The sequence below is a fragment of the Ursus americanus genome, chromosome 28 (genome assembly GCF_024610735.1).
Source record: "Ursus americanus isolate L20-20 chromosome 28, mUrsAme1.1.p, whole genome shotgun sequence".
Taxonomy (NCBI): domain Eukaryota; kingdom Metazoa; phylum Chordata; class Mammalia; order Carnivora; family Ursidae; genus Ursus; species Ursus americanus.
Window position 1 is genome coordinate 20,189,818 of NC_142154.1, and position 27,791 is coordinate 20,217,608.

Here is a 27,791-nt window from a genome sequence, read left to right on the forward strand (position 1 = left end):
TGTTGTTAAGGGTCAACTGTATTTAATGCCACTGAACTGTACATGTAAGTATGGCTAAAATGGCAAATTTTATGTTATGAATATTTAACCACAATAAAAGAAAAAGTGGGGTTATTTAAGGTTCAAGCATCTTAAATAGGAGGATAAATCAGAGCTGGCCTTTAGAATACGCTATTTTCATTTTACTTTTCCCTTGTGACAAGATGTCTATGTAATTTACCAAAAAAATATATCTTTATTAATATTCAATTCTTGCAGCAATAAACGTATGATGTTTTGGAAGTTACATTCCCTTCCCCTTAGTTTTTGCCATCAACTACTGAATAAAAGTATTTCTAAAGATACACATATAAAAATGTCTCTTCTCTAATATTCAAGTTATTATTGATATATTGACTTTCAGGTTTTGTGTGTAAGTATCATACGAGAAGCAGCATGCCATATGGTTAAGAATGTGGGCTCCAGTGTTAAACTGCCTTGGTTCAAATCTTGACCCTACCATTAGTTCTGTAACTTGGGCTAGTTATGTACCCTCTGTGTCTTTCTTTTCTCGTATAGTAAGATAATACTTAACTCACAGAATTGTCATGAGACTAAAATGAATAATACATATAAAGGGTTTAGAAAAGCACCTCGCACAAAGTACATAACAAATTCCAAGAACGATCATTATTAGCACTTACAGAAAGGTTACATCAATACTTTGCTTATAAATGTGAGCATCTCTGACTTCTAACATATTTTACGCTTTTAAAGGAAAAAACTGGTTGTGCACTTACCCTATATATGATACTAGACTTACATGAAGAATCTTTCTCAAACACTAAAGATTACTTGTACTACTTGTATTAATGTTTTGGCGCACATAGTATTTCAGTATTTCCTGTATCATTTCATTAATCCACAATTTACTACTTTTTATGACAAGGAGACTACTCTCCTTTTACTCTGGAAAACTTACGATATGGGCTATGATTTTAGAAGATCTTGGTAGTATTTCAGTATTTAGTGACTACTGACACCCTGCTGGAAGGTATTATAGGCATAGTCCTCTTTTTGCTTTTTGATACAAGAACAGTGATTTACAATTTTTTCAAGTTAAAATTAGTTGCTTATAGGAACACTCTAACTCACCCACACTGCTCATGACTATCGCTTTAACTTGAGAACTCCTTTTAATATCATATAGAAGTGGAAACTATGTAACAATTCTGCCTTTCACGAACTGTATAAGCTGGTTATTATCCCCAATGCAGATACGCCCTAGTCTCTAGGCGTTCTCCATACTTCTGGGATTCACCAATAGTAGAGAACTGAATCCTAAGGCATACCATGATGTACCATCTTGTTGATTTGATCTCATCTTACCAGTAGAGACCCATGGCTTTATTTCGTTGCTAGAGTTATGCAACAATATTACCATGTAAGCTTGCCTAAATCTGTAATCTTGCCTAAGCGAATGGTGAAATCATGAATTCTGAAGTGGGAGTACATCATGTGCTAGCCTAGCTCTGCCTATTAGTTCTCATGGCCATAAAATAGATACAACAGTAATAGTTCGGTGAGCACTTCAATCTTCATAACTCTGCATCAGACAATATTATTTTTCCCATTTGCAAACAAGGAAAATAGGCCTGATTAAGTAATTTCTTCAAGGTCAAACTAAGCTGGGCCTCAAGCCCAGGTCTGTTTGACATCAAAGTTGATGTTATTAAACCATGATGTTGAATTTTCTCTTTTCCTCTGAAATTTTTACCATTCTTTTGATTCTTAACTTTTAACATCTTTAGTGTGTGTTTTATGAACAATATCTACATTCTAACAGATGGCTTTCCAAGATTTAATAAGAGATGAGTCTTTGTCTTATTTTTCTTATCTTTGTGTTTTTGCAAAGGGTTACTTGCTATTGTGTGTGAGCTAAGATACTGCTTGTACTTTACCAAGGAGAGGAAGAACCAGGAGGGTGTGTTTTTATAAAACCTTGATAATCACCTATTAATTAGATTCATTTCAACAAGCTGTGCTCAGCCCCCTATAAAATTTTTTCATGTATACATATCACCTCTTTAAACTGATAAAGTGCAGAGACAACTAAAACTATTATGGCGTTGCTTTTTTGTATGTGGCTCATACTTAGCCCTGGGGACTTGCAATAATAAATGTATAAGAAATGTTGTGACTGGTAAGGAAGACTATAGTGATCAATAAAGAAGTTTGAGATGGGACTTCAAAGGATGGCTAGAACTGTAAGTTGGAATAGGTGGAATAGAGAGAGGACCATCTAACAGAGATCTAACATTATTAAAGGTTCATCCCCTTGAAAACTTTCTGAAGGTGCTAAGCTGAAGGCTTTATGGCAAATGTTCAGCAGTAACTCTTGAGACATCACTTGGCACTCTTCCTAACAGGGAATTTCAGATTAACTGAAATAGTGGCCTTCTGATGAAGAAGAAAGAGGACAAAGAAAGAGGAGAAAGTGAGTGGCTTTAGAGTCAGAAAACTTGAGTTTCTGCCATTACTGAGTCTATCCTGCCTTTTTTTTTTTTTTTTTTTAATGGAGGTTTAGGGGACTCCAGGAACCTTCCAAATCCATCTGCCTTTCTCTTTGCTGTTTCTATACGGGGCAGAGCGGAAAAACCACTCCTTAGGTATTCTTTACACAACTGACCTCCAAGTGTTTCCAGCTGGATACTGGAAGTACTTGGGAGTTCAGCTTACGTTTTTTAAAGGACTTGCCCTTCTTTCTGGTTTCTCCCCAGGCTATGGTGCACTGGACATTAACACTCACTGTCCCTCTGCCATTTACTTCATCTCCTTCTGTCCCAGCCTTGCTGTCTGTCCCCTCGGGCAGGTCCCTCGCCTCTGCGGGGCCGTCTATAAAGAGGGGCAATGTCAACTGCACCTCCTAAGGTGGCTGTGAGAATCGGATACTATAAGGAAGCCCCACGTTAACCTGAGGCGTTCCCGTAAGATACCTCCTGCCTAAAGGTGCTGACCAGGGAACAGAGCGCAGTGGACTTAAGTGCTCTGACCCCCGCCGCCTCCTCCAGGCCCCCGCCTCGCGTCCCGCGCGCCCCGCCCCCGGAGAGCCCCGACCGCGCGGGGTATTCACCTGCGCTCCCGGTCGCCACCGCCGCCGCCACCGCCGCCGCCTTCAGCATGCTTGCCATCTTGGGAAGTGACCTACTGAACCCCGAGGTGCCTCACGCGGAGAAAGGAGCTCGGTCGAGGGGCGGGTCAACGCGGCCGGGGGCGGAGCCTACGAGGCTAGGGGGCGTGGCGAGCGTTGCTGCGTTCCTGTAGTGCTGCTCGTTCTTATTTTACGTATTGAAACCACCCAGTGCATCTAAAGCAGAAATTTAAACGAAGTACGCATCACTCCTGTGGGCCCCTCAGGAATACAAAACAGAAAGTTTAGAGAAAGTTCAAAGGCGCTAGAACTGACCAACGGCCCAGTGAAAGTTCTCGTGCTGCCATTGGCTCCGGCAGGGGGTGGGTCCGGAACCTGTATTCCGCGGAACCTTCGCCTCCAGGGTCCAGGCTGCGCGTGGCGCGTCTTTGTGGTGCGGTTTCCGGGCGACCCTTTTCCTGTGCATGCGGCGCTGTGTCCCGGGTTGCAGACAGTAATGGCCCCACGGGTCTGGCGTCGACGGACCCTGGAGCGGTGTCTGAAGGAGGTTGATAAAGCCACCGGCCAGCCAGAGTGCTTTCTCACGTAAGTGAACACGGCCTGGGTTCGGGGTGCGGCCCAGGTCTCACGTGGGCGCTGATTGCGGCCCCCAGCAGATTCTGGAGTGGGGGGAAGGTAAAGGGAAGCGTACATCTGTTTCCCCCAGATTTCAAATAGTTTACGCTCCCCTAGCCTATCAAAAAATTTTAAATTGTTAAATGCTGTACAGTCTAGATCTCCCAGTCGTGTGCTAACCAAACTAAGCTCAACTTATTAACGCCCAGAGGCTTCCATTGAGTCTTAAGCGCCCCCCTACTCTGCATATACAGATGCGCGCGCACTAGGTTGGTTGCTCTTTATCCATCATGCTTCCAAACCACCCAGTGCTTAACTTACTTATCATACTTTATTGAAAGTATTAGATTTGTTGTTTGTCTGTCTACTCCCCCCAACGATGAGCTTCTTGAGAATTAGATTGTCTTTAATCTCTCTTCCCAACACAAGCTCTTTGTATTTTGTTGAAGGACTTAAAGTATGATCTATGAAAGTGTGGCTCTCAGATTTGTGTTTCACACCCGACCTTTGCCTTGAGCGTCAGGTGCACAGCAGCTACAGCCATATACTCTCTCATAATCTCAGATTTCTTATGTCCAAAATGAACTGTTGTTTCTGTTTACTCTGTTATACTCTGCCCTCCCGGAAATCTTTTCCACATGCTCCCACCATCTGCCTTCCCTATCTCAGTAAATGGCATCTGTTTTTTCAGTCACTCAGACATAACTAAGCTGCTTCCTTCATATCTTACTTTTTCTCATTCCTGCCGCTAATTCATCAGCAAATTCTGTCAGTTCTCTCTTCAAACTATATTCTAAATTTGACTGCTTTTCACAGTATTTGCTGCTCTAACCCTTGCACAGTTGTTTATCATCTTTTGCCTGGATGACTGTGTCAGCCTAATCACTGTACTTTCGGTCCTTGTCCTCCATTGGCCATCTTTCCAAAGTGTAAATTATATCATTTTGCTCCTTTGCTCACAGTCTTCTGATGGCTTGTCTTTACACTTAAAACAGCAAACTCTTACCTCTTAGCCCTGCATGATTCAGCTCCCATCTACCTCCCTGGCCTTCTACCTCCTTCACCACACCCTAACCATGCTGGTATTCCTCAAACTCATCAAGCTCATTCCCATCTTGGGAAATTTGTTCTCACTGTTTTTTTCTGCTTGGAATATGTGTTTCCAGATCTTTGTAAGACTGTCTTGTATACAGGTCTCATTTCAGATGTCACATCTTCAGAGGTATTCTCTGAGTACTCTTGCTAAACATATGTTAACCATTGACTGAATGGAGTGGCATATAATATAGCGTTTATTATAGGAGCATTTAAGGCTAAGATTCACTATATATCTTTAGGTAAAGAGGTGTGTAATAGTTTCACTGCCTAAAATCCATATAGCAGATTCACAGACTTAGTTATGTATTAATGTGGCTCCTCAGCAAGATAATACACTCTTATGGGCCAGAATCTATGCTTAAAATTGGATATTTCATTCAAATTTGATTTTGCACAAGAGTTGGGCTTCTTTTTCCTTTTAATTCACAGTGCTGTGAAATTATTGCCTGTAATTATAAATCTCTTTAAACTTCCTCCCTGTGCTCCCTTAATAGGATTCAAGATGAATTGGCATCAAACTTCACTTCGTTAACAAAAGTACTTTATGATTTTAATAAAATATTAGAGAATGACAGGATCCATGGAAGTCCATTAAAAAAACTGGTGATAGACAATTTTGATGATGAGCAGATTTGGCAGCAACTCGAATTGCAAAATGAACCAATTTTACAGTACTTCCAGAATGCAGTTAGTAAAACCATTAAAGATGAAGATATCAGTCTTCTTCCAGAGAACGAAGAGCAGGAGTGTGAAGAGCATGGCTCAGAGGTGGAGTCCGATGGTCAGGAGGCCCTCAAACAAGATCTAGAGGAGGAGGAAGTGGCTGACCTGAGTGGTGATGATCCTAAAGTGGATGAGAGAGCTAAAAACTTGAGCAAAGTTGATCTGAGGAAAAGTCCAGTTTTCAGTGATGAGGATTCCGATCTTGATTTTGATATCAGCAAATTGGAGCAACAGAGCAAGGTGCAAGACAAAGTGCCTAGGAAACCAAGAGAGAAGTCCATAGTAGATGATAAATTTTTCAAATTATCTGAAATGGAGACCTTTTTAGAAAACATGGAAAAGGAAGAGGAACAAAAAGATCACGAGGAAGAGGAAGACATTGATTTTTTTGAAGATGTTAATTCTGATGAAGATGAGGGAGAACTGCTTAGAAGTCAAAAACCTAAAGTAAGGTTTTGGGGGAAGAGAGAAAGAGGACTTTCTACCTCCTTAAATTAGATTTTGTTCTATTTCTTGAGAAGAGGTTTAAAATACCTCAAAACTCACCAGGCGTAAATGAAATATTTAGATCAGTTGAAAACAATGGACTAGAAAAATTAAACCAAAGCCCTTATTTCCTTATTACAGAATACTTGTTAGAAGTAGTCAGAATTTTCCTCAACATATTCTCACTAAACACTAAAAATAATAATAGGAAGAGGAAAGCATTTGTATCTTTAGGCAGGGATATTTTGGAAGTAATTAGAATTAGGAATATTGTGCTGTGTCTTATCAGTTATAAATGAATCTATCCTTCCTTCCAGTTTGTTATATAGTCTAGTAGTTCTTTCCACGTATGTAATATGCATACACATATATGCATGATTTAATGTGTTCTTCTGTTCTTAATTGAAAGTTTGAAAAGTGTTTTTACTTTAGTCAGGTAAAAGTTCCAGAAACCTGAAATACAAAGACTTCTTTGATCCAGTTGAAAGTGATGAAGACCCAGGAGGTGTTCTTGACGATGGACTGGGTTCAAATGAAGAAGAGGAAGAAATTGCTGATGAAGAAGGAGAAGAGAGCGTTTCTGAAACGTGAGTATTTTGAATCCTTTACTTGGTGAGCTAGAACCATCCAGTTATATGTGTGTACTCATAGTCGTCAAATGTTTGTTCTAAGAAGTTACATTCTCTAAGATCAGATAGTCTCAAGGTAGCCAGAAGAAAGTCTCTGAGTTTAAAGGGGCTTTAGAGATCATCTAATGAAGATAAATATCACTGGCAGTGGCAATCAAACCTTTATTACAAGGAGCTTTTATTTGCTTTTTTGTGCCAATAAAAGTACCTTACTGTTATTATTGTGAGATACATTTGTATTATAGATTGAGGAATAATTTATTTTTTATATGTTGCACACTTTTTTGTTCTATTTCCCCTAAATATTACCATCTGTTCCTTAATAACTGAATGACTTTGGAATTCTGACCATTTGTGTTAGGTACACAAAATATCTTCAATTACTAGAGAATTGGTTTTGTTTTCCTAATGAAAAATAGTGTATTATCCTTTCATAAGTGTTTTGGTATTATAGTGATGAAGATAATGACCTTGAAGAAAGTGAAGACAGTAAACAACGTAAAGAAACCTCGAAAAGAGTAACCTTTGCTTTGCCATATGATGAGGAATGTGAGGATACAAATATCTTAAGTGTACAGAAAAATTCTGATGAAGTTAAATCCTCTTTTGAAAAGAGACAGGAAAAGGTAAGAATTGGGAATTTAAGGAATTTTTTATATGTTTCCCAGGACTGTGGAACTCACAGATAACTAATCTACTCTGTTGTTCTTGGTGGAATGCTTAATTATCCTTTAAAAAACAAAACAAAAATCTTGCTGCTACTCTCTGCCAGACACTGTATAGAGATGCCCATGTGGAAGGTAGCTAACTTGCAAAATTCAGTGCTGATTTCCCAACCTGCCACTTTCGATTTATGTAAAAACCTGTTTTTTTCCTCTGTCCTTGGTTTCTTTATACTAATGGGTTGTTGTTGTTTTTTTAATTAGCTGTCTTGTGAACTTCTCTTTGTAGCTGTTTCAGCTGCTTATAAGGATACTGCTTCTTTGAGATATTCTGTAGATATCTCCACATTGTCTGAATGTTAATTAATACCATCTCAAACACATCTTCCAAAGTTGATAAAAATTATTTCCTTATGATTTCAGACAAATGGAAGTGTTATTTGCAAGTAATAGATAAGCCTGGCTCCAGTTATTTGTCTTTACCATTTAACCACATTAAAATTACATCACACAATTAGAACTGAGAACAGGCAAATAATCAAATATATCAAGGATATCAAAAGAATTATTAGAAAAAGAGAATCTGAATTAAATCCAAGATTGTCAGATTGTTCCCAGAAGAGAGAGAAGATTTAAAGGAGGGAGTGGGGAAGCATTGGGAAAGAAAATGTGAAATTGCATTGAGTTAGTGCCCAACCTCCCTGTGTCTTCTCAAAAAAAAAAAAAAAAAGAAAGAAAGAAAAGCAGGTTTTTTACTTGAGAATTATATCAAACTTTGAAGAAATACATAATGGAACGTTGTTTGATCAATTCCCACATATAAAGAGTAAAGCTTCCAAACTTTTTTTCTTATAACATGATACCCAAACCTGACATTAAAACACTCACACCCAGTTCCTTTTATGAACAGTGACGTAAATATCTAAAATAACACAGCGGAAGACTAACAACACCACAACCAAATGGGCCTCATTTTCTTGATTCAGGATTAGAAAATCTCTTAATGTAATTCTTGGTCGTAACAGAATAACAGAATAAGGAGAAAACCATATGGTTCTTTTCTTATATGTCAACAAGACATTTGATGAAATTCAATATCCCTTCCTAATTTTCACTTGTAGTGAAATACAAACCCATCTAGCCAAAAGGTGCTGTCCTGCTCAGTGGTGAAATTCTAGAAATATCCCTCTAAAATAAAGAATAAGACAAAATGTCCACAATTACCATTATCACTGTTATTCAACATCCTTGTAGAAGTGTTGGTGCAACTACAAAAGAGAAGGATAAGAGGTAGGAAAAACTGAAGTGAGCGTTAATATTTGCAAAGGGTACTGGAAAAACCTAAGTAGATGAATTGAAAGCTGTTAGGAAAAATATGAGAATTTAGTAAAGGGGCTGAGGAGGCTGGCATTCCGTACACTATAAAGTCACTGTAGATGTCTTTTAGTAGTTAGAGATAATTTGGATTTGGGAGTGTGGGGTGAAAAGAGGCTCCTTCAGTTACTAATGTTCTAATGAATCTTGCGGTGCTCTAATAATTAAAATTGATAGTGGCTTCTGAATAGATAGACCATTAGACTAGAATAGAGCCCAGAAATCTACCCAGATTCTGCTGGCGGAATTCAGTCTATTATAAACATGGCGTTTCAAATCAGGGAGGGAAAGAGGAGGGTCATCTGCAGCTCCTCACCCACTTCAGGTGTCAGCAATAGGAGGTCACTGTTGGCTTAGTAATAAAACAGTGGCAAGAACCAAACAAATGTATTGAGGAATAATGCGTTTCTTGTTTTTGTGCTTGTAAAGATGTTAGTTGCTTTTATTTAGCTATAAACCTGATTTTGTTTCCTAAATGTGTAATTTTTGTCTCTTTCTTAGATGAATGAAAAAATTGCATCTTTAGAAAAAGAGTTGTTGGAAAAAAAACCTTGGCAGCTTCAAGGGGAAGTGACAGCTCAAAAGCGCCCAGAGAACAGCCTCCTAGAGGAGACTCTGCACTTTGACCACGCAGTCCGCATGGGTACGTGAGCCTGCTGGGCTCCTGCAAGTTGTGTGTTTCTATGCTTTTTCTATGGTTCTAATTCATAGAGAAGTAGTTTTATTTATTTCCTCCCAACTTTTTATTTTAAAAACTTATAAGTGTACAGAAAAGTTGAAAAAATAGTACAGCAAACATAGAGATGCCGTTCAGCTGGATTCACAGGTTAACATTTTGGCATATTTGCTTTCCCTGCATTGTGTATGTATGTGATCGAGTGTGTGTACTTTCTTCCCCTGAATCACTTACCAATAACATGACACTTCACTCCTAAGTACTTTTACATCTATCTTCTAAGAAATAGGACATTTTCTTACATAGCCACAGTACTATTAATTCACCCAGGAGTTACTGCTATGCTAATTAGCGCCTACAGGGACTGGTCTAGTTTATATCTACCTAATGAGTACATGTTATATTTTCTTTAGCACCTGTGATTACAGAGGAAACCACCCTTCAACTGGAAGATATCATTAAGCAGAGGATAAGAGATCAGGTCAGTAAGAATGAAATTTAACTTAATTTAAAATTCACTGGAATTTTTAGAAATAATATGAGACTGTTTTGGGACCATCACTCTTCTTTGTTTTCATAGAAATTTTGTTTGTATCAGTTTTTCATTTAAAGCCCTAAATCTACCCTGAAGTCTACTACTAAGTCTACACTATCCTCATCTTCTATTGCTTTTGTTGTGTGAGACTCTGCCTTTCACTAGTGCTCTGGAAAGAAGGGCAGTTGTGCCTGAGGAGAACGGGTAGCCAGAGCCACTGCCGATCTTCCTTGCCCCTTGTTCACCTGTCTGGTGGTGCCTGGTGAAGCTGGTGGAGGGTGACAGGTATGAGGACTAGTTCTGACCTGATGTGGTCATACTTGGGACCCTTCATTTAGGCACAGTATCTGCTGGGACAGATAAAGGGTTTTTTTCAAATGTTAAAAACCTAGCAAAGTTTTTGTTTAAGAATTGATCTTAGATCCCTAGAGCAACCACTTAAAAAGTATAGAAAGATAATCAAAAACACAATTGATACATTAAAATTGGATACTGAAAAATAACCCCAAATGGGGAAGGAAAGGATGCATGTGATGATGGAGGTTTGAGAAACCCCATGGTTTGCTGTCTGCAAGCAGAAAACCAGGAATGCTGTGTCCCAAGACCTGAGAACCAGGGAGCTGGTGATACAAGTTCCAATCCAAGTCCAAAGGTCGGAAAACTAGAGGCACTGATGTCCAGGGGCGGGAGAAGATGGATGTCCCAGCTCAATCAGAGAGCAGAATCACCCTTCCTCCCACTTTTTGTTCGGTTTGGGCCCTCAGTGGGTTGGATAATGTCTACCCGCACTGGTGAAGGCATCTTTACTCAGTCTCCTAATTCAGATACTGATCTCTTCCAGAGACACCCACACAGACATACTCAGATATAATATTTTACCATCTATCTGGGCATTCCTTCGCTCAGTCAAATTGACACATGAAATTAACTGTCACAATGGGCAACTGGGAATGCACCTGCGGGGGACCCCTGAAGATTTATGTAGAATATGTCTCAGGTTTACCCCACCAGGGATGGGTCTGCTGGAATATTTATCCACTAAACTCAGTCCTTAACTGGTTGAGAGCTGCCTCTGGAGGTGTTAAGTCCTAGACACCTCAGAGCTCTCTTGAGCACAGGTAGGCAAGATCCCCTAGCCTTCCAGAAAACCCATAGGATAAGAAGCAGAGTCCTAGCTTGAAATGGGAAGCTGTCAGCATCTACAAACATGGGAATAGTTCTCCTTGCAGCTACAGGTGAACTCAGGGATGGGCCAGGGGATATGAAGCAGGGCATCTACACAGTCTGCTACACCGGTGTTCAATAATATCAGTCACATAAAAAAAAAAAAAAAAGAATTGATCTTACTTTGTAAACTTAGAATAAGACTGGACATATGACATGTACAATAAGGGATGGCTTTAAAATGTGTATAATGTTTCCTCAAAATAGGAAGAGTTTGAAGGGTAGGTACTATATGTAGACTGTCCTTAAATTTGAAATGCAACAGGACAAACTCTTAAGTGTTGACTTTTAAACAAACCATGATAAGGAAATGGGGAATTAAAGTTCGTAACCAGGAGAAAGATGCATTTAAAACAAAAAAAGGAAACTTAAGTAATGCTGTCTTTGCTTTTCATAATACTTATTTTTTGTGACTTGAATAGTCATTTTGCAGGTTGAAATTAATTTTGCTATCATTTGCTTACTCTGGACTGGCCATAAATATTCCAGGGAAAGAGTCTTAAGTGAGCCTGGAATGAAATGATAGATTTATGTTCCTTCCAACTTTGATATTGCAGGCTTGGGATGATGTAGTACGTAAAGAAAGACCTAAAGAGGATGCATATGAATATAAAAAACGTTTAACATTAGACCATGAGAAGAGCAAATTGAGCCTTGCTGAAATTTATGAGCAGGAGTACATCAAACTCAACCAGGTAAGGAAGCCCAGAAGGCAAAGCCATCGTTATTAAAAAAAAAAGAGAGAGAGAGAGAGAGAAGTAGATATTCAGCTCTGCTGGTTCCACCCCGATGGCTGAAATTCATGAAATAAATCTTGAGCTCTTGGTTCACCTCATTTAAATGTGAAACAGTATGGTAGGAGTAGAGGGATTATAATATTGCCACTGAATGCGAGGGGGTAGGAGAGCTTGTTTTGCAATTATTCATTGGTCGTCTGATCGTTCCACAGCTAATTAACTTTCCAGCAACTATTATAGTAGTCCTACAATTTTAAAATCAGTTCTCATTCATACTTTAGAAGTTATCGATAGAACATTATCTGTGAAATTCATTCAGATTTTTGGTCTGGTGGGTTATTTGGTTTTTGATTCTTGATTCTTGTTTCTTTTTTTCTTTTTTTTTTTTTAAAGATTTTATTTATTTATTTGACAGAGATAGAGACAGCCAGTGAGAGAGGGAACACAAGCAGGGGGAGTGGGAGAGGAAGAAGCAGGCTCACAGCAGAGGAGCCTGATGTGGGGCTCGATCCCCTAATGCCGGGATCACGCCCTGAGCCGAAAGCAGACGCTTAACCGCTGTGCCACCCAGGCGCCCCTGATTCTTGTTTCTTTTCACTTAGATTCTTAAAAAAAAATACCTGGTTAAGTAGGACAAAGTCGTATTTCCAATAATACTGTATTACCAATATAGTGATTGAATTATTCCTTCACACTTGATTTATTGAGAATGTGGTCAGTATGTGCTTGGGGATGAGATGGCGTTTTTATTTGCAAAAGCCATTTAGGATTCCTGCCAGATTTGATTAATTAATGTCACTTTAGCAGCAATAGCAATCAGTGCCCTTGATGCCACTGCTAAGTTGAAGATTTGGAAAGATTTGAATTAAGTCTTCCTGGCTGCTTTGCAACCCAAAGTGGTAGTTGAAGGAACATGTTATTGAACATAGCTTGGCTACTTAGAAGATTCAGTAAACACAGAAAACATTTTGTAACCATGAGAGTTAAAAATTAAATATGTAATGCGAGAGCTGTACGAGCTCTGTAAATACTAGTTTCATTTATGTCTCAGAATTCAGCAGCCAGTTCACAAGTTTTTGAGTATGGACTTAATTTAGGCTAATTCTAGACCCATTCCATTAAGAGTTCGTCTGGGGATGTTGATGAGTATTTTCTGAAGTTTGGTATCCATCCTGGAGGTAATAAGCAAGGTGATGGTACATAGCACATGAATGAACTTTAGTTTTATATGTACGATTTCACAGCCATTACTATCTGGGATGAGGCAAACATGTTCAGGATAAAAAAATGAGTTAAGATAAAGAAGGAGTGGCAAATGCTTAGATGTGGCCAAAAGTGGGCACTGATGACAGACATTGGAAACAGACCCCGATGGCATCATGGTCGTGGAGGCAAAGAGCCGGTCGCTTCCCCATTCTGGTGTGTTTTGTTTTGTTGTGTTTTGTTATGTTTTAATAAAAAAAATTCTTAGCCTTTTAGAATAAACGTTATGGGCAGAGGGAAGAGGGGATTGTGAGCATTTGGGTTGTTTCTACCTTTTGGCTGTTGGGAATAGTGCTACTCTGAACAGGTGTTTACATATATTTGTTTGGGAACCTCTTTTTCCATTCTCCTGGGTATTTACCTAAGGATGGAATTGCTGGGTCATATGGCAGTTCTCTGTTTAACTTTTTGAGGAGCTGCCTCATTCATTTCCATTGTGACTGCACCCTTTACATCGTCACCAACAGTGCACAGCGCGCTGTTCCAGTTCCTCAACATCCAACCCTTGTTACCCAGCTCCCCTTTCTTTTAATGAGAGCCATCCGAGTGGGAGTGGCTTAGTTCTTGACAGAAGTAAACACCAAGGGAATTAAATTGTAAGTTCTGAATCATAGAGAGGGGGGTTGCTGCAGCTCCTAAGGTGCACGCCACGTTGCTGCTTTGGCTGCTGCTGGCACCGTTATGATCTTGATGACTTTGATTCTGCCTTGTAATGTGTCTTTGAAGCTGAAGCCTTGATGAGAAATGGGGGCATACCCTATTGACCCTTGTGTTTTGTCCTGTGATGTGTACTAAGCTGCTCAATCTGATGTTGTTGAACTTATTTCCTAAGCAAAAAACAGCAGAAGAAGAAAATCCAGAACACAAAGAAATTCAGAAGATGATGGATTCCCTCTTCTTAAAATTGGATGCCCTCTCAAACTTTCACTTCATCCCTAAACCAGTAAGTGTGTTAACAAATCTGTGTGTAGTCAGAGCAGATGTGACCTTAATTCCTCTGAGATTCTGTGAGGCTAGCTCTTTGTTTGGTTTTAGGATACAGACCTGTAGGAATTTCTAGTCCTAGACAGTTCTGGCTTCCTCTGCTGATCCAACCTGATCTCCGAATGGGCCCTTGCCAGACCTAAAGTCTTAGCCACGGGTTCTCTTCATTTCTCACTCTTTCTTGTTATTCAGCCTTCAGTTGTATTTTCATCCTGTGGTTGGTCCGGAGACCTGTGATGTCTGTACCTGATATTTTCTGAATACCTGCTATTTCCCATATTAAGTCCTTTATGTATATTAACCCCTTTTCCCCAGTTTTATTAGGACATAATTGACATTTAACACTGTGTAAGTTGAAGATGTACAATAGTGGTTTGATATATGGGTTCCCCCACCATCAGAAAGCAAACTATTCTTATAAAACCTTTCAGAATCCTAAATGGGGTAAAGCAAAGAAGCAATTACCATTAATTAAATGGAAAATTTTTTGAGCTTTTTCAGACCCCAAAAATAACCTGTCCTAGGCTTTCCTTATACTTTAGGACCATCTCGTAATGGATGCACAAGTAAATTGAGATAAAGCACAGATGCTTGCAGACACCATTTAAAGCTCTGGTGGCTTGATGCTGAGATACCAAGTATAGTTCCTGAGGAAGGCTGGGCAGGGCCACTTGCTACAGAACAGATGCTGAATGCTATGTTTGCCTTCACTTTTTTTATGAAAGTGATTTTGTAAGATTTTCAGATTTCTGTCAGTTAGCAAAAACACATAGTAATGTAGGTCTTTTGTAAAAGCAAAGTGGCCTAGCATTAACTTTTGAAAGGCATGGCATACCTGCCTCTGTGTATTGGGGAATGATTACCACAGTAAGTTTAGTTAATATTCATCACCCCATATAGTTGGAGTTTTCTTTTTATGATGAGAGCTTTTAAGATCTACTTTCTTAGCAACTTTGAAATATACAATACAATACTGTTAACTGTAGTCACCCTGCTGTTTTAAAGCACAGAAAATTTTATTAAAGTACACTCCAAGGGAGGAGCGGGCCAGTCAAGAGAGACAAAGGGCCAAGAAACTCTGGGGTGTGGGCTTATGTCATTTTTTTTCTTTTCTGAGTGTCCTAGGGTGGCAACAGTTGAGTGACAGGTCTGGATTATATAATAATTAGCCACCTATTCATGTCCTTTCCCAAGATGTATTCTAAGTGCCTGCAAGAGTGGGCAACTGCAACATTTCTATTCTAGAGACATAGGTCAAGTAGGGACAAATAGCTGCTTTCTGCATTAGTGCAATAAGCACAACAAACCCAACTCTTACTCTGCTGGAATGTTGCAACCCCAAACCTACTGCTAGATGGGTAGAATGTGGTGGTCCCTGGGCGGCGCTCTCTGGCAGGACATCTAAAGTCTATCCTCCTGTTGCTCATGCCTAATTTCCTGCCTAACAAGATCACACAGTATTTGTCTTTCTCTGTTTGACTTACCTCACTTAGCATAATGTCTCAGGGTCCATCAGTATTGTCACAAATGGCTGGATTTCCTTCTTTTTATGGTAAATGGTATTCCAGTGTGTGTGTGTGTACGTGTGTTTGTGTGTGCGTATGTGTTTGTGTGTATTTATATATGCACCATATTATCTTTATTCTTTCATCTGTTGATGGACACTTCTGTCGTTTCCATGACTTGGCTATTGTAAATAATGCTGCAGTGATCATGGGGGTGCAGATATCTCTTTGAGCCAGACAGGGGCACTAGCTTGGCTCTGCAGATGGGCAAGGCTGCTGGCTGGGATCTCTTACTTGGGCACTCCTGTGAGGAGGCACATGGTCTGCCAAGATCCAAGCACTGGTTGCTAGAAGCCCTGCCCTTGTTCTTCATCCCAATATGATCCTCAGTGGTCAAGCCCCACAGATTCCCTCCATGATCCCCATGACACAGGTGTGATTGGGTCTGCCCAGAAGCATCCTGCAGTGCTGGGGAGCTGGAAGGCTACCTTGGGCTCTCTTCCACTGGAGAAACCATAGGCCAGGTCTCTGTCAATGGGGCGCTGTGCTGGCCTGGGAGAGGGATGATATGGTGAGAGTGTAACCTCTTCTACCCTTCTAATGTGGTCCTTCTTAAGTCTCTGTGGTCCGGAGGGTTGCTTCAGCCTTACCTTGGGTTCTGGGATTTTCCCAGTACTATCTCATCTATGAATAGTTGCTAGTTAGTTTGTCTTATGAGGAGGACTAAAGTTGGGATTGACCAGTGTTGCCATCTTGATGATGGTAGTGGCCTGCTCATTAACTCTTCAGCCACAAAACACTGAGGCAGGTATTACTCTTTCTGTTTTGCAGATGAGGAAACCAAGGCTTAGGAGATTGGGCGGGTTGGATATAACTGTAGGTCCATGTTCTCCTGTTGCATCACACTCCTGCACCAGGCCCAGACCTCCAGTGACCTCCCTGTCTGTCTGTCTGACTCCCACCACGCTTGGCCCAGTATGCCTCTGTACTTTTTAGAGATTCCTTTCCTTCTCACTGTCCCCTGTGAACCCATAAAACATGCTGTGCCATCCTTTTGGTACTTGCTCACCTATTGCCCCTTTGTGTCCCTTGTGTTTTCTAGAAATGAGGTGTCATGAATCTCAGGGACTAGTCTAGAAGTCAGAAACCTGAATTTGATTCTGCCCCTAACTAGCTTTGTGAATTAGGGAAATTGCTTCACCTTTCGTCTATACAGAAGAGGTAATCACCAAAATCTTTCTGATTCTTTGATGGTTAGGTGTTTTGTCCTGTGTGAGTATCTTGTCTTCTCAGACAATCAGCATTTATCACCTGCTTTTTTTTTTGGTTTTGGTTAATCACATGTAATTTATATGACAGTAAGTTTTTGGAGGCAGGAGCCATCTTTAGTTACCAAAGTGCCTAGTGTGGGCTGTGTAATGGATGAAGAAAAGAGAGGAATTCTCAACCCCTCTTGGCCAGCAGGTCTTACTGTGAAAAAGTCACTGATGTGAAGAACATGATCTCTTCCTGTGCCTTACAAGGCCCCACATGATCTGGCTTCCTCTCTCCCCCCAGCGACATTGGTCTCTTTGCTGTGCCTTCAGTGGGCAGAGTGCCCCCTTCCTCATACCTTCCTGCTGGGCTCTCCGCCTGTTAGGCCGCACTTCCTTCTTTCCATGGCTGGCTCCTTCCTACCTCTGGGGTGTCAGGCTGAATGCCATGTCCCTCTTTCCTGCATTCATTTCCGTCATAGCACTATGATTGCAATTGGTCAATTACTGATCGTTCTCTACTTGTTTCCAAACCACCTCAAGTGTGTTTTGTTCACTGCCGTTTCCCTGTTATGTCCACCACACTAACACGGAGCCTGACAATGGGGAAGTACTCAGACCTTCCTTGGAACCTTGGGAATTGAAGAAGGAGGGAATATATTTGGGCCTACATGCCCCAGTTTGAAAGCCTTTCTTATTACTCTTCAGAAATGTAGAATTTTTGGTGCAGGTTCCCCTTAATATGAACTTTTTTCATCTTCAGTTCCATATTTCACGATCTCCATAAACCCTGTTGACCAGTCATCATTTTGTTGTTGTTTTTGTTGTTGTTTTCTGGGCTATCTCCCATTTTCTTTGTATTTCTCTTTAAATTGTACAATGGAACATGATGTTCCTAATAAATAAGTGATCAGTGGTCCAATGGAAGAAATTATTTCTTTCGCAGTCTGACATTTTTTTCTGTTAGAATCCAGGATCCTGTTGTGTGTATGACTTATTTTTGTTCTCTCTGAAATTTCCTGGGGCACACATCTGCTAGTTGATTGGCATATGGCCAGGACTGCGGTAAGAAAAGGGATGTGTGAAGGAATCAGTGATGCTGTCTGCAGTAGAGCCCCTCTCCCCTCAGTCCTATGTTCTCTCCAGGGCACCTGCTGTGTCCCCCACTTCTATCTTTTACTCCACTCTAGTGACACAGTCCCTGTCCCCTGGTGCTCCTTAGAGATGTACAAGAATTAGATGTAAAGAGCATTAGTGTAAGTGTTGGGTAAATAATCACTAGTGCCCTGCTATTATCATGGACAGTATGAAGCTTGTTTTCATTTCTCTCTTTCCTGGGCATTTCTTTCCCAAAAGAAGCTCTTCAATTAACATTACATTTTATAACATTACATAACATTTCTCCTTTTTATAGCTAATAGGTTTGATTTATTTCAGTACTGTTTTAGTTTTCCAAAGCAGTTCTGTATTATCTCACAGTTGTTTATAAAGCTATGTTTTCAGTAGCTGGAAGATGAGAAAATTTATCAAGTAGACTATTTTGACTCTTGTTCTAATAAGCATTTTTCCTTGCATCTTTTTCTATATATTTCTTATAGCTGGTCTTTTTTTTTATAACCAAAGACAGGATAATATTCACAAAAATCAATGGATTTTATTTAACATTAAATAGGATTGTTGGAAAATGTCCACATCCGTGGCAGATGAGAATAGTTTGTGTAATAGGTGAAAGAAGTGGTGTTTGAATATGGCAGAAATGTCCTGCAAAAGTGTAGAAAAAAGTGTTTTTGGTTCATCAGTGAGACAGAGAAGACCCCAAAGTACTCAGGTATCAAAAGATTGCTCAGGCAGCCCATGCTGCCCACCTACACTGCCATCATTCCAGGTAGCTTAAGATTTTTGCCATCAACTGTCGCACATTTTAAATAATCTCCATAAAATATTTTATTTTTTTAAGACCTAGGAGACCTTTTTTTTTTTAAGATTAATTTATTTATATGAGATAGAGTAAGTGAGTGGGGGGAGGGGCAGAGAGAGAATCTACAAGTGGACTCCACACAGAGCACTGAGCCCTGTGTGGCGCTTAATCTCATGACTCATGCGATCATGACCTGAGCCAAAACTGAGTCAGACTTTTCACCAAGTCAGACTTTGAACCGACTGAACCACCCAGGCACCCCTCCATAAAGTATTTTATGTATTATGCTTTAAATTAATAGGTTTACACCTTAACAATAGAGAACAAACTGAGGGTTGCTAGAGGGGAGGTGGGTAGGGGATGGGCTAAATGGGTGATGGGGATTAAGGAGGGCACTTGTGATAATCACCCGTGTTGTATGTAAGTGATGAACCGCTACATAAAAATAATAATAGTAGAGTCAATTTTAAAGGATATTAAGAAAAACTAATAGGTTCAAAATATAAATATTTTGTTAGGACTATTTCTGACTTCCTCTTCAACATATTGTCTCTTTTCTAGCCTGTTCCAGAGATTAAAGTTGTGTCAAATCTGCCAGCCATAACCATGGAGGAGGTAGCCCCAGTGAGCGTGAGTGACGCAGCTCTGCTGGCCCCGGAGGAAGTCAAGGTAAGAAACCAGTGTTGAAACATATAGGGTTTTTTTGTTTTTGTGGGTTTTTTTTTTTTAAATAAATTAGTTGTTTATAGCTAGATCTCTACTCAGTGTCATTATCCTGGAGTTTGTAGCTTTTATTCTAATGTATCAGCAGTTTCTAAGTATAATCAAACTAATAATATTACATAGTATTCAAACATCAGTCTTCTATAATCAGATATTATGAGGTACAGGTATAAGAATTACTTTATAAAATCTTCTTATAAATATGTGATGTCTGTATCTTGTTACAATCCAATTTGAATACTAGCAGTGATATTGGGTTGAAATAAATGGTTTATGTTGCTCATATACTAGCAGTCCTTTAATATCAGCATTTTCCCCCATTATGTAGCCAATAATGGAATCGGTGTCTAGAATAGAACATTTGGATTATTAGAAGTTGGATGTAACCAAATGGAGGCAGTCCCTGGCTCATGAACATTGAAGCTCATGCATTATACAGGAACGATGGTTTCTGCCAGGTCCCGTCTTCACGGCTGGCCTGGCAGTGTGGCTCTTTGTCCGTCTGCCCTTGCTTTGCTGCACCCACACCCACCCCTTCAGGACCTCTGCCACCTCTACAGGTGACGGTGCTGGCAGGATAGGCTGGCAGCTGGGGAGAAAAGAGAGGACGTTGATCCTCCCTGGATAGATGTTTCCCTTCCATGTCTGGGAGCCCCTCCTGCCAGCCAGTGGCTGTCCTCGGCAGCTTAGCACTGAGGTTGTCCCTGAATCCCATCTGGAGTCTTAAGTGCTGTAGGGGGCTTGCTTCTGGCACTGTCAGTGTGATAATCCAGCTCTCCAGGCTGCCTTTGGCGATGTAGTTTGGAAGCTGAACTGCTGCTGTAAGAGTCTGCTTTGTCAAAGGACGTATTCCAGGTCTTAAAGAGCTGAGCTCCCAAAACTCTGTGGGGTGCAGACAGGTACTGTGTACTCAGCTCTTGGTGGTGGGTACAGCCCATTGGCCACACTGTGGGATTGCTGCTCCTCCCATTTCCTGAGTTGTGTTAAGTTGGATTAACTAGTATACTGGTGGTTACTTTCAATAGGAAAAAAATAAAGCTGGAGATGTAAAAACAGCTGCTGAAAAAACAGCTACAGACAAGAAACGAGAACGAAGGAAAAAGAAATATCAGAAGCATATGAAACTAAAAGAGAAGGAAAAGCGGAGAAAACTGCTTGAAAAGAACAACCCAGACCAAGCGGGGAAATACACGAAGGCCGTAGCTTCAGAGAAGTTAAAACAGCTGACCAAAACAGGCAAAGCGTCGCTACTAAAGGTAAGGATGCAGGAAAGAAAATCACTGCAGGGGGCCCTTGTGGGGAAGGGCGTGGCAAGCAGTGGGTGACATCTGCTCCACTGAGTGTCTGAGCCTGCTGATGCCACCCACCTGCCGGTGAGAGGCTGCTGGTGCCTGGCTGGAGTAACAGCCTGAAACTCTGGGCCCTCACGGCACCTGGGGTCTGGCAGCGTTGTCTTCCGCTCCCTCCTCTCTTCAATTACAAGAACATTGCAGCAGCGTAGAACGCATATATCTCTGTGTTAACTGGTGTGATTTTTCATAGTTTCTTCTCAATTTCTGCATTTTTATACTTTTGTACGCTGTTGTAATCATTTGGCTGTTTTTACTTACAAGCACATTTTATAGCATGAATGTGTTATTATTTTTAATTGCAGGATGAAGGTAAAGACAAAGCCTTAAAGTCATCTCAAGCATTCTTTTCCAAATTACAAGATCAAGTAAAAATGCAAATCAGCGATGCAAAGAAAGCAGAAAAGAAAAAGAAGAAAAGACAGGATATTTCTGTTCATAAATTAAAGCTGTAATATATTTTGAATATAATGTAAATATTAATGTGTAAGCTTATATTCTGTCATTGTTCTCTTTTATAATAAATTTTTTGACAACTTTTCTTTGCATAGATGGCAGATATTTGAGAATTCCTCATTTTGAAAAGACAGACTTCAGACTGTCATTGGAAAGCCCCAAATTGCTTCCTTTGTGAAGCTGGACTAAGCTCCAAGGCCCTTCCCACACTGTGTCCTCGCTGGGGCAGGTGAAGGCCAGCTCGGGCAGTGGTCAGTGAGCAGGACCTGGCCTGCAAGCTGACCAGGGTCCAGGAGCCAGCCATCCCTGTCACAAGCAGCTGTCTGCAACAGGGGTCCTCATTCTTTGGGGTCCTGATTTTCTTCTCCCACTGCTCTTTCACAGAACAGTGCACGTGCCTTCCATCCTTCCCTTGGGAGATGATCTCCTGTCCACCTGAACGAAGGTTTCATGTAGGCCCTAGAGTCTGCCCACAGTCAGATGCATACAGGGCAGGTGTGACCTAGTTGTGATAGAAGGTGAACCCAACAAGAAAGGTCGACTGGCGGTGTGGTGAATCTTCGCTGACTACCAGGTGCTCACCTCCCCATGCAGGGAAAACTGCCTGTTGTCTGATAGGACCTCATATTATGCTTTGAAGGAAATGCTCAAGGGGTGGAAAATGAGAACAGCTTCTTCCGAAGCAACAAGGAAAACCTTCAGGTTTTTCATCTGCAGAGGACAGTCAGCAGGCAGGAAGAGCTCGTGGGCATGTGCTTTCTGCATTTCTGCTTCCTAATGCAGAAGCCGGCCACATCGGTAGAGCCAGGCTGGCCGAGGCTGGATGGAGTGCCAGTCAATACTAAATTGTCATTTGTTGGAAGTTTTATTCAGGAGAGTTCTCTTCACTATTGCACCTTTGTCTAACAGTTTGAGCAACCCCGGGTCTCTGTCTAGCCTTAGAGTGTCATTTCATTTTAGTGGTGACATGAGTGTTCTATGGCTCTAAGAGTTCCTGCTTTCTTTTTAAATTCAGTTTGCCAGTCCCCATTCAACTGCTAGCTTAGTTCTCTTTGCCTTGAATCTTCCTTTCATAATCATTCATCAGGATCAGAGTGTTTGATCCTGAGGTGATGATTCACTTTATGGGTCCAGGGACAGTTTGATGTCTGCATAGTTTGAATCCCTTTTATCTTCATTTCCCCCCGCCATCTCTACGGGAGGCGTATCTGTTCATTGACTTTTTTTTAATGTAATATTTGGTACATTCTAAAGATTATATTCATCTTATATACCTACTCTGTGCCAGGCATTATTGTAGGTACCAGGGATATAACTGAACAAAACAATAATTCTTACACTTAAGAGTGTTCATTCTGGTAGAATATTTACATACTTTTTCTGTATAAATTAGAAGCATCATATAACTTTGGAGAAACCATCCTTTATCTAAAAACACAAAACGGGCGCCTGGCTGCCTTCGTCGGTGGAGCACGTGACTCGATCTCAGGGTTCTAAGTTTGAGCCCCACATTGGGTGTAGAGATTACTTAAAAAGAATAAAATCTTTAAAAACACAAAAACAATACTCATTGGTGCTCTTCATCCGCTTCACTTAACTAGGTAAGGAGGTAAAGAAGTCATGGTTCTGAGTGGTGTGTTCCTCATTCCTTTACATTGATATATATTTGACCACATGCATCCCTGGTCTATGCATTGTTTACCAGTACTTGGATTTTATGAAAATAAAATACTGTGTATACTCATCTCTGCCTTGCTTTTTCCCTCTTGATTTCCCTCATTCATCCATAATGCTATTTGTTTTTACTACCACATAATATCTTATGCATCTATCACGATTTTTTTTACCCTATCTTGTGAAGATATTTGTTTTGTTTTATACTATTAGGAGTAATGCTTTTTCGAACATCCTGTTCCCACACACTGTTACTCTTATGCTCTAGCCTCTAATGCCCTTTAGAGTAGAATTACTGGGTAGAAAGTACAGAAGATTAAGGCCATCTTGTTTTTCAAGGTAGTTGTACAGACTTGGACTTAATCATATCCTTGTCAGACTTGGCATTGGCAGGATTTAAAAAATGTGCCTTTCTGCTGGATATAAAATGATGTACCTATGTGTTATTAATCTATATTTCTCTGCTAATGAGATGGAGCATTTTGTTGTGCGTCCTCTGTCTCATTTTTAGCTAGTTTTTTATATTTTAAAATTTACATAAAATATATATCAATATAAAATACAAATATAAATATAAAAATATCTGTATATAAAATACAAATATAAAATAAATATAAAAATATCTGTATACTTTTTACAGAAAAATTCCAGGAAATTTAGCTCCATTTGCTTTACTATCCTTGTTTTTTCTGAACAATTTGAGAGGAAGTTAGAGACATCGTAGCCCTTTCCCCTAAATACTTCAGGATGTATTTCCTAAGAATACGAATATTCACAAACAGTGAATTACAAACAGTGAGGTATAATTATCAAAATCAGGAAATTCAACATTAATATGATGCTGTTAATCTGTAGTCCATATTCAAATTTTGTCAATAGTCCCCGTAATGTCCTTTCTAGCTCTTTTCCCCTGGTCCAGCATCAAGTAATTCTAAGATTCCTCATTGTACTTAGGTGCTATGTTTAGTTTCCAATTCCTGAGCCTTTCTTAGGCTTGACTAACATTTTTGAGGTATGTAGGCCAGTTATATAGACTGTCTCACAAAATTGGATTTGTTTTCTCAGGGTTAGATTGAGGTTATATACATTTTTGGCAGGAAAGCCAAAGCAGAGGTGTGTCTTTAGTACCTCAAATACAGAGGGTCAGGATAGTCCGTTTCTGTGAAGCTGGTGATAAAAGCATTGCAAGTTTGTTATAGTGATGACTCCCAGGTCTCCCCACTGTAAAGTTACTGCTTTTCCTTTTTACTGAGTAATCTGTTAGGGAGATACTTTGATACTGTGAATATCCCATTCCTCAACAAACTCACCAGTTGTGGCATCCGTTGATGAATTTCTATCTTAATTTCTTCTCTATTACTTGGCATTCTGTAAGGAAAGTTTTCCCTTCTCATTTATTTCAGTATTGACTGATTTTTGTATTATTCAATGCTTTTTAATCCTTTTATTATGAATTTTGATTTTCCAGTTGTTCTGGGCCAGTACAGAGGAAGGCCCTTCAAACTAATTTCTGGGTTCTGATATGTTCCCATTATTCTCTGAGCACTTCCTTATTTTCTGGTGCTAACGAATGTTCCAGGCTTATCTTGTCTTTTCCTGGAATTGGCCATTTTCCCACAGAACCCTGGTTCCTCCTGGAGAATGGTATTTTGAAACAGATGTGGGTGCTAAATGTGGTCATTGCTACTGTTGCCACTGGCCCAACTCACCAGAGCTGGAAAATGTGTGTGTTATATGTATTTCATATATGAGTTCATACCAAAACCTCCAATTCTAATCCAATACCCCCGAGGATTAAATTCTAGTATTCACTTTTTCCTTATTTGTAATGTCTTTTCCAACAGTTGAGAAATCTTGCTCCCATTATCTTTAGTATATTTATTCATTTACTCAAGCCTGAAATATACAAGTAGTTTTCAGAATTAGTAAACTTATACGACTAGGAAAAAGAAAATATGTGTTCTACAGTTGTTGAATATAGTGCTCTATATTTCAGTTAGTCTAAAGCTTTGATATTTTTGTTCAGTCATTACGTATCCTCGCTGAATTTTTTTTGTTTAGTTCTGTCAATTAGAGAAGCATATAAAATCTCTAATTATGATTGTGGATTTCTCTCTTCCTATAATTGTGTCAGTTTTTCCTTCACGTATTTTGAAGACCTATTATCAGATATATATACCCATTTTTGATTTTTATGTCTTTCTCACAAATTGATCCTTTTGACTTTTATAAAATGGCCTCTTTTTCTCTGGTAGTACTCCCTATCTTGAAGTCTATTTTCGATATAATACTATGGCTCTTTTGATTTTTGTTTGAATAATATATTCTTTTCCATTCTCTTATTTTCCAATTGCCTGTGTCTCTTATATATATCACATAGTTAGGAATTGCTTTTTAAGTCTAACCTGACAATTTCTATCTTTTATTTATTTATTTTTAAAAATATTTATTTATTTATTTATTTATTTGAGAGAGAGAGAGAGAGCACTAGAAGGGAGGGGGGAGGGACAGAGGGACAAGCAGACTCCTGGCTGAGCAGGGAGCCTGAGGCAAGCCTGATCCCAGGACCCCAAGATCACTACCTGAGCTGAAGTCAGATGCTTAACCAACGACACCCAGGCGTCCCTGGTTCTCTCTTTTAATTGGAGCTTTTAATCCATGCACATTTAATGTAATTATTGGTTTGGTTACACTTGGTTTTATTATTTTGCTATTTATTTTCTCTTTGTCTCTTCTAATTATTCTCTCTTCCTCTTTTTCTGCTTTTAAAATCAAATATGTTAATATTCAAATTGAATATCTCTCTCAATGTATTAGCTCTACATTGCATTAGTTTTCAGTTGTTTAGGAATTACAATGTGCATCCTTAACTTAAGACAGTCTACTTAGAGTTAATATTTTACCACTTCATATAAGATGTAAGACCTTCATAGTGATATAGTTATATTTACAATCTCATCCTTTTTGCTATTGTTGTTATTTGTCATTCATCTAGGTGTGTTAAAATCCTATGATGCATTGTTACTGTTTTTGCTACTGGCCTCCAGTTTCTGCCTACTTTTGGTCATTCTCCAGTGTTTTCAAATAGACTTTTTTTTTTTACACTTTATAATTGTTTATAATTTAAAATTGTAATGAAACATTTGTTTCTGTAATTTTTATATTGTTTATAATTTTTGCATTGTTTATACTTGTTATATCCAAGATTTTTCACCCAATAAAGTATAAGCTACGAAGCCACTACTAGACAGTTCTTAATTTATCTATAGTCATGTTTATCAATCTCTTATTTTGTGGTAGCACTTTTTCTCTTATTTAATGAATCCTAAAATACCTTCAAGGTAATAAAATTATCTCTTATGCAGCCATATCTCATGTACTTCACTTTATTGTGCTTTGCAGATACTGAGGATTTTTTTACAAATTGAAGGTTTATGGCAACCCTGTGTCGAGCAAGGCTACGGGCACAATTTTTCCAACAGTATTTGCTTATTTCATGTCTCTGGGTCACATGTGGTAATTTTTTCTATATTTCAAACTTTTTCATTATTGTATTTGTTATGGTGATCTGTGATCAACGATTTGCTGAAAGCTCAGCAAGATGGCTTGCTGAAAGCTCGGATGATGGTTAGCATTTTTTAGCAATAAAGTATGTTTAAATTAAGGCATATACGTAGAGTTGGGGTTTATTTTAGACATAATGCCATTGCACACTTCATGGACTGCAGTGTAGTATAAACATAATTTTTATATGCACTGAGAAACCAAAAAATTCATTTGATTTGCTTTATTGTGATACTTACTTTATTGTGGTGGTCTGGAACCAAACCCATATCTCTGAGGAATGCCTGTATTCTAAAAGTTTTGAAGTCTGCTTTTCCACAGTCGTTACTTTAATCTAGTTAGCCTTAATCTTTGTATTTATTTGGTGTGAGGTAGGGATCCAATTTCACTTTCCCACATAGGTAACCTATTCTCAAAAGCCATTTATTGAACAGTCATTTCCCTCAGTACCCTACATTTACTGTGCTGGGGGCTGGATTTATTGCATTCCCATAAATAGTTTGGGATTTTCTTGTGCTATGCTATTTCATTACTTGGCCAACCCCTTCACTTGTGAACTGTATCCCATCCCCTCACCTACCTAAGAATATTATTTCAGCAAGTCTCTTTTCTCTCTCCTGCTTTAGATTTCACTCTATCTGGATGTTCCTATCAGCACATAAGCATTTTGTTATTTTTTCAATCTTAAATAAACAAAACTCTTAATCCCACCTCCCCTTTTAGCTCTGCTATACCTCTCTGCTTTCCTTCACTACAAAACTTCTTGAAGTCTACAATTCCTGTTGTTGGAGAGGAAAAACTTTTCCCCTGCCCTCTTAGATTTAGTGCCTGGGGGCCTGTGAATTAAACTGACAAAAGATGAACAGGAAAAATTATTCATATACTTATGGGAGCTTACAAAAGAAGTAGCTTGATAAATGATTAAAGTTAGTAGGAAAGAGGGGGTAAAAAAGGCCTCTGGGGAAGAGCACATGGGTTTCTAGAAGAACAAATGGGAGATAAGAAAATTTGTGATAATGGTTGTTCATGCAGGTGTGAGTTGTTTTTCCATTTTTGTGGGCACAAGACTTCCCTGGAGAGAGAATTTATGGTAGATATTCTCTAGGTCTCCTTCCTGGTAATAAAAGCCCACCCCCACACAGCCTCCAAAGAGGGAATTTATGGCAGCCTTATTTCCTAGAAGTTTCTTTTAGTCAGATAAGGGAAGCTCCAA

The 27,791-nt window shown here is 39.5% G+C and overlaps 2 protein-coding genes across 2 annotated transcripts in view; one reads left to right on the forward strand and one right to left on the reverse strand.

Annotated features, from left to right (window-relative positions):
• MCEE (methylmalonyl-CoA epimerase) overlaps positions 1-3,366 on the reverse strand; it is a 30,646-nt gene extending 27,280 nt beyond the window's left edge. Inside the window, 1 exon segment of the mRNA XM_045795357.2 lies at positions 3,113-3,366. Coding sequence (XP_045651313.1) covers positions 3,113-3,170 — 58 coding nt within the window. The 5' untranslated portion in view covers positions 3,171-3,366.
• Positions 3,367-3,558: 192 nt separating this feature from the next.
• On the forward strand, positions 3,559-23,084 carry MPHOSPH10 (M-phase phosphoprotein 10). Its single transcript, XM_045795356.2, has 11 exons — positions 3,559-3,715; positions 5,338-6,013; positions 6,485-6,639; positions 7,136-7,307; positions 9,219-9,360; positions 9,807-9,874; positions 11,710-11,847; positions 13,985-14,095; positions 19,374-19,481; positions 20,561-20,791; positions 21,190-23,084. Exons 1-11 carry the CDS (start codon positions 3,627-3,629, stop codon positions 21,337-21,339), a joined length of 2,040 nt encoding a protein of 679 aa, XP_045651312.1. The 5' UTR covers positions 3,559-3,626; the 3' UTR covers positions 21,340-23,084.
• Positions 23,085-27,791: the final 4,707 nt, after the last annotated feature.

Coding starts and splice junctions, on each gene's coding strand:
- MPHOSPH10 (XM_045795356.2), top strand. CDS start 3,627: ATGGCCCCACGGGTCTGGCGTCGACGGACCCTGGAGCGGTGTCTGAAG. Junction 6,014..6,484: donor TTAGAAGTCAAAAACCTAAA/GTAAGGTTTTGG, acceptor TTTTTACTTTAG/TCAGGTAAAAGTTCCAGAAA. Junction 9,875..11,709: donor AGCAGAGGATAAGAGATCAG/GTCAGTAAGAAT, acceptor TTGATATTGCAG/GCTTGGGATGATGTAGTACG.